This window comes from Misgurnus anguillicaudatus, chromosome 14 (assembly GCF_027580225.2).
Source record: "Misgurnus anguillicaudatus chromosome 14, ASM2758022v2, whole genome shotgun sequence".
In the NCBI taxonomy this organism is placed as follows: domain Eukaryota; kingdom Metazoa; phylum Chordata; class Actinopteri; order Cypriniformes; family Cobitidae; genus Misgurnus; species Misgurnus anguillicaudatus.
This window is the reverse complement of record NC_073350.2, coordinates 32,514,615-32,521,347: the sequence shown is the minus strand read 5'-3', so window position 1 is coordinate 32,521,347 and position 6,733 is coordinate 32,514,615. Positions and strand designations below refer to the sequence as shown.

At 37.9% G+C, this 6,733-nt stretch overlaps 1 protein-coding gene across 1 annotated transcript; it reads right to left on the bottom strand.

The window, feature by feature from the left end:
- Positions 1–82: 82 nt before the first annotated feature.
- uts2b (urotensin 2, beta) lies at positions 83–3,234 on the bottom strand. The gene is made up of 4 exons (XM_055183942.2): positions 1,993–3,234; positions 1,409–1,534; positions 700–743; positions 83–599 (listed from the first exon to the last, which is right to left on the bottom strand). The coding sequence occupies exons 1-4, from the start codon at positions 2,096–2,098 to the stop codon at positions 489–491; spliced, it is 387 nt and encodes a 128-aa protein (XP_055039917.2). The 5' UTR covers positions 2,099–3,234; the 3' UTR covers positions 83–488.
- Positions 3,235–6,733: the final 3,499 nt, after the last annotated feature.

Here is a 6,733-nt window from a genome sequence, read left to right as displayed (position 1 = left end):
TGTGAAAAAGATCAACCCAGTAACTTAATTTTGGGAAACCAAATTTGGCTCCCCTTGTGATGTCAGAAGGGGATAATACCGCCCCTTGCACGATTAATTACAGAGATCAGCTCATTTACATTTTAAAGGACACACCCAAAAACGGCACATTTTTGCTCACACCAACAAAGTTGCAATTTTATGCTATAATAAATTATCTATATGATATTTTGAGCTACAACTTCACACACATACTCTGTGGACACCAAAGATTTATTTGACATTTTTAAAAAGTCTTATGAAATGTCCCCTTTGATGCATGTAAATATTAAACAGACAATGTTTTCAAACATATTTTTACTTTATTTACATCTGAGCTAAAGCGCAGTTATTTACAGATACTTTTTATCCTACACACAAGAGTTTTTGCAAATAGTGCATCAGACTACATTTGTGCAGCTGAAGGTGCGTGTATGTATCTTGTAAGGGCTCGAGTTTTATTGATGTTTTCAGACGCAGTATTTCCAGAAACACTCTGTATTGCTTCCTCTCTTGTGGTATTGCTTCCTACCGCCCAGAAACCGACTCAGAGGATTCATCAACGGCTTCTCCAACAGAACCTGGACAGAAAAACAATAACTCAACATTCAACATCTATTAAAATAAAACTAAGCACTGTTATGCGTTTTGTTAAATCTGTATTATTTACCAGTAACTCACCTCTATAACAGCTTGGATGGGGACAAAACCGGCAGTTCGGAGACATGTGGAGAAAAGGATGAAGATGAATTTATCACAACAGAGTGAGTTACATACAGCTTTCCTGATATCATTTTACATTTTTATATAGTTGCTGGAAAAATAGATTTGCATTGTAAGATAAATATATCATTAAAAAGGTAACATTTGAAATAAATCACTGCCGGATACATCACCTAGCAGAAGATATATTTACCAAAGAAACATGCTTACACTTTAAAATAAAGGTGCTTAAAAGTTTTTCACAGCGATGGAATAGAATAATAATTTCTTTCATATCTTTTTATAATCTAAAGAACCTTTTTTAAAACAAAAAGGATTTTTGGATGTTAAAGGTTCTTTATGTTTCACAAAATGTTCTTCGTAGTAACAAAAAGGTTTTATAGAATATAAAAAAGATAAAAAAAGAAATCATTCTTTTAGAAACCTTTGTCTGAATGTTTGTCTGAATGTTTTTTGGGAGGAACCAAAAATGGTTCTTCTACATGTGTCATTGTGAAGAACCTTTAGTTGCACTTTAATTTTAAAGATGTACGTTCCATACTGTACATATAGTCAATCTTTCATGTCTGTAGATTCTGAGATCCCAAACCAAAGACCAAAGAGGAAATGTTGGAAAGCATGTTACTGAGCTTTGTTTATGTTAAAAAACAAAAAACAAATATCTGACCGTCACTGCCGAGGTCTCCAGTGATGATGGATGGGTAGCCAAATCTCTCAGCCCCCTGGGACAGAAACGCCTGTTCAGAGTAACTCAAATCTTCAGGACTGACCACCTGCTCATCTTCTACAAGAACTACAAGAGAAAGAGACCTCAACACCAACCAACAGTCATCTACTGGATCATAAGTTTGTCTTGTGCAGAATGTTCACGTAAAACTAAAGGTGCCTAAGGGTTCTTCACAGCGATGCTATAGAAAAACCATTAAGTCAAAACATTTCTTTAATAACTTTTTTATAATCTAAAGAACCTATTTTGAAACAAAAAGGTTCTTTGGATGTTTAAAAATGGTTCTTTTAAGAACGTTTGACTTAAAGGTTTTTTTAAGAACTAAAAATGGTTCTTCTATGGCATCATTGCAATGAACCCTTTAAGCTTTATTTTTAAGAGTCCATGCACAAAAGTGCATTCACGAATCTCTTTTTGATGGGTTCAACCCTACAAGCTTTCAGTTACAGTCTATTACAGTCCATTTTCTTTAACTACTACCCCACCTTGTATTTATGCAGATGTGTTCGGATGAGAGCTCTTACCTGGCCTGCCGTAGGTCATATCTGCCGTGTGTACCACCGGATGTCCAAGCAGCACCTCTAAAACTGCGAGAAGAACAGCAAAAACCAAATTCAGTTTACACAGCATGACGACACGTACACAAAGTCTTTTTCCCGTGTGTCTTCAGCCAGGAGGTCTCGTCTCAAAGTACCCTTCCCATTTCTACCCCTTCTTATATAAGTCTGTCATAGCACCTCCACGTTACGTCCCCCAATCTTCATTACGGACCCCCGTCCAGCCTTCTGCATGTCCTGGGCTTGTAAATTCAGAGAGCACGGATGACTGGATCAATAAAAATGAGAGCCAGACGCAGACTTTGTGCGTCATTGATAGGCCACAGTCTTTTACCAGCCCTGAATGTAATCGAGCCAAGTTCATAAATCCAAAGAACGCAGGTGGGAAAACAGCACTTTGCGTTCGAGTTTGCGGGATAGAGTCGGGCAGGCAAATTGCCCGTTTAATTCATTTATTTAAGAGGCTGCTGTGATTTATTCCTCGTGAATCCTGCAGCCGTTACTCAAATGTTTCATCCTATGACCCCGGTGGCTTCTATTTTAAGAGACTCAAAAACAGGACAGATTGGCAGATGGAAGTGTCACCAATATTTTTAATAGTGTGAAGAAAATAAGGTGAGAGCTACTTTGGCCTCAGACCTGCACATCAAATTTATTTACTTGTCTCTGAGTGATGGACAAATTGCTGCCTTTGCAAATAAATATTTGTCTGATAAAGTGTGACGCAAGCAATGTCTACAACCCAGAAACTTGAGGTATGCTATAGTATGAAACAACATAGCACAACCCACAGCGTCCCAGCATCAACATGCACACTAAATGATGCCATAGAAGAACCTTTTTTTGGGTCTTTGGTCAACCAAAAATGGTGGTTCTGTTGCAATCGCTGTGAAGAACCTTTAGTAGTGACTTTATTTTTAAGTATAAAGATGGCACTTTTTTGGTCTGCTTTTATGACATAGAGATGTGTAAATATCTTTACCATTGATGTTAGTAAAGTAAAAATAGACTAGAAAATCTGCGCCTTGTAAATAAAAAGCAATTTACTGACCGGTCCTGACGACATGGAAGGGTCGAATCGGTTTCCTCTTGTCAAACCCTATAAAGTCTTTATTTATGATAGGAAGCTCTGTATCAGATGCTCTCCCATATTCTTGTCACATGAAGACAATGTGATAAATCAAAGTCTGAGAAAAAGCAACTCATTGTTTGATCCGGTCAACCATTTTAGTTCAAACATGAATTAAAAAATGTGTCTTTTGGTGCGTCAATGTACAAATATGTTAAGTGGAATATTTAATAATATGTTGAATTTTAATCTAAATGTGAAATGCATGCTGAAGGTTTACTTAAAACTAACTTCACTTTTCATATGCATATTTGCAATTACTGGTGTCATAGTGGTTTTAGTGAATATACAGTATAGTGGCCAAAATTATATAAACATCTGACAGATCTGAATTTTTTGCCTTTAAAACATGATTTAATTTCATAATAATGATTTCTCACAACAAATATCAAATGAAGTTAGTACTGTTTTTATCCACTTTTAACTGTAATATTTGGTATGTCCCCCTTTTGCAGCAAGCACTTTGCCAACTGTCCTGTATTTTAAGCCTAATTGATTTGTCCCGTACGTGTTAATATATTTCCTCAGAACTTCATCAGTAGGGCCTACACTGTAAAAAGTAAAAGTTGGATCAACTTAAAAAATTAATTCAGTAGGTAACCTAAACATTTAGGTATTTTCAACCTTAATTTTCACATTAAGTAAAAAAAATTAGTTGAAAATGTTTAAATATTTTAGGTGTTACAAATTGAAGTAATTTAATGTATTTTTACCTAAAATTTTCACTTAAAGAGAGAAACTTCAAGTTGGAAAAAAATGTCAGATTTTAGGGGTTACCAAATGAAGTAATTTTTTTAAGTATTGAACCAACTTTTACTTTTGACAGTGTAATGTTATCCCATGTTCTCTGCAACTCTAGTCAAAGGCTTTGAACTTACAAGACCCATTTATTTTCCAACTCACCCCAAATTTGCTTGATGGGTTGAGGTCCGGACTTTGAGGGGTCAGTTAGGAAAATGACCTTAATCGCCTTATGATGGCCACCACTGTATCTACTACTGTAATGTCATCATTATATAAACCATAGAATAGAGCCCGGAAACAACACACAGTCATCTGATCGAAGAAATCTGTCATGATGGTATGCTTCACCTAGATTAAATAAACGCTGCCTTTTGGGAGATCTTTAACATGCTTTTAAATCGTTGTTTTAGGGATCCACCGATGCTTGCTATGCTTCTTGAATTACGGTGAAATGCCGGTACATCCAAAAGCCAGAGGGCGCTCTCGTGCAGAAACTCAATATGTGCTGCAGAAGAAGAACCATTACACACGTAGCTCCAGCAGGAAATGGCATATATTTATAGTGCTGTTCTTCAAAATGTTTAGGTATTATCATGATAATAAAGAATATGTTTGACGAGTTGCTTTTTTAAATGCAATCGATAAGGATTTACCGATCAAAAGCCGTAGTACATGAAATAGATGTGCACAATATCGGATGTGCGATTCAGAGTAGTTACCGGACAGGCATTACAGTGTATATCGCCATTTATCATCACATCCCTAGTTGTTATAAACTTTGTTTGTGATCCGTGAATGATGCTTGCATATCTTTACACCCCTAAACACGACGCGGCACAAAGCGACACGTGATTGTTTGTTTTAAGATGGGAATTCCACTTTTTCTTTTGGCTCGGCCCCCTTAAAGAGCCACCTCGGAGAGCCTAATTTCACGTTTCACATTTTATTTTTTTTATTGTGAATGGTTTGTGTGTTGTTGGTCAACAATTTGTTTTCAGTGTTTTCATAAAGCCTTATTTTATGCATTTTCTGTTACAAAAAATACACAGTTACTTTAATTTATCTGCTATGTTTGTTTGTTTGTACAGGTTTGTTGTTTACCCTGCTCTGACAGATATTTTTATTTCACAAATTCTGCACTCAGCTTTGCATCTCCAATATTATTGAAATGCAGCCAGATGCTGATTCTTTTTTAGGTTCATTTCTTCACTTTTTCCAAACACGCTTGCCCCCCCCCTTTCTTCTTTTACCAATGGTTGGTCATAGTCTGTCCCATAGACATTATATACGTAGACACCTCATGACAAGTATGCCATACTTAAAGAGCATAATACAAAGTATTTTAGCATGAAAGCAGTATTTTTCAATGTGTGACAGTGTCCTGTATCATAACTAAATCTCTGCCGCTTATAACAACTCAAACCGTGTGAAAATCCGGTAAAATTAGGGGAGTTATGATTATTCCTCATTAGAAATGAATGCAAGGGAGCGCACTGGAGACCCATCCAAGATGGCGGCCGCGCGATACGTCAGCTCCAATAGGCAGCTCAGTCTACGAGGTGTCTACGTATATAATAGGTGTGTTCGACATCGGCTGTGGCTGGATGTAACCGATCGGCGAGATTAGCCGCGTGCAGGTGGGGAGGAGCTGAAAACGGAGACGTGAAGTCGGACGCGCTGTGGTTCCCGTAGTTTGCTGCATTTACGTCAGGCATGGCTGATCACGTGCCGTTTGCTTGCTTAATCGCATTAAACATGATTTGTAAGATGTAAACTACATAAAAAGTTAATTAAACTGTTTTGAATGTTCGTGTATGAGCATGAGTGGAACTGAAGAGGCTTACATCATCTGTTTTTACAAGAATAAAGTTAAACATAAGCATATATTATTTAAATACCAATGTTGTGGGGTCTACGTTTTTTATCCATTTTATTTTTATGAACATGAGACAATATAACATCGCGACTACATGAAAAGAGCTTTAACTGTTATAAAAATACAGATTTGTGAGCATTTGTGGAACTGACAGCGTGAAAATACACACGAAACACACGTGAATGTTGTCATGTGGTGAATCTGACCAATCTTGAACAGCTGTGTCGTCATTACAGCCCGTGCAGCTGCTCTTCGGGAACTGCGCTGGCTAACTCAGGCGGCTGATCTCGAATCGCTCTCGCGGTACTTAAAAACCATATGACACAGTCAGGTGCCTGCAGCGCCAGCTTAAGTCGGACAAAATTACTAACCGGAATGCACTGCTTCAAGTCAGCCACCGATCGGTCTGCGCAGCGCCGCATGAAGTCGAACACACCTTGGCCCTCATTTATCAAAAGTGCGTACACCAAAATTCCAGCGTACACCTGGCGTACACCCAAAACCACGGTGACTTTGAGATTTATCAATATGGACGTTGGCGTACGGTACGCTCAAATCCTACGCCTGCTCAGGAGGTGGTGTACGCACATTTTGAGTTAGTGCAGAAATGCGCAAACACTTCCTAACACCACAAAACGCACTGACAAACTAAAATATATGATATATTATGACCCACTGTAAAAAAAACAACATAATAATTACAAACTTCAGTGTTTATTTTTATGCAACATGGACTTTAATGTTTAATTTGAGAGACTTTACCAAAGCATTTGATTTGTATGCATATGTATTCCTTCAGTTGAGAGCCTGGGCGCTTTACCTGACGTTTCAGGGCAAAGCATGTGAGCGGAGCGGAGCGGAGCCTTGAGCGGTGCGGTAATATTACCATCAAAGCGCCTTTCTAAAAAGTCCGCTCGCACCGCTCGTTGAACCCAGAACGCCCTTTGATAATTTGCTAG

Coding starts and splice junctions, on each gene's coding strand:
- uts2b (XM_055183942.2), bottom strand. CDS start 2,098: ATGCTGTGTAAACTGAATTTGGTTTTTGCTGTTCTTCTCGCAGTTTTA. Junction 1,535..1,992: donor TATGACCTACGGCAGGCCAG/GTAAGAGCTCTC, acceptor TTTCTCTTGTAG/TTCTTGTAGAAGATGAGCAG. Junction 744..1,408: donor TGGAGACCTCGGCAGTGACG/GTCAGATATTTG, acceptor TTTTCTCCACAT/GTCTCCGAACTGCCGGTTTT.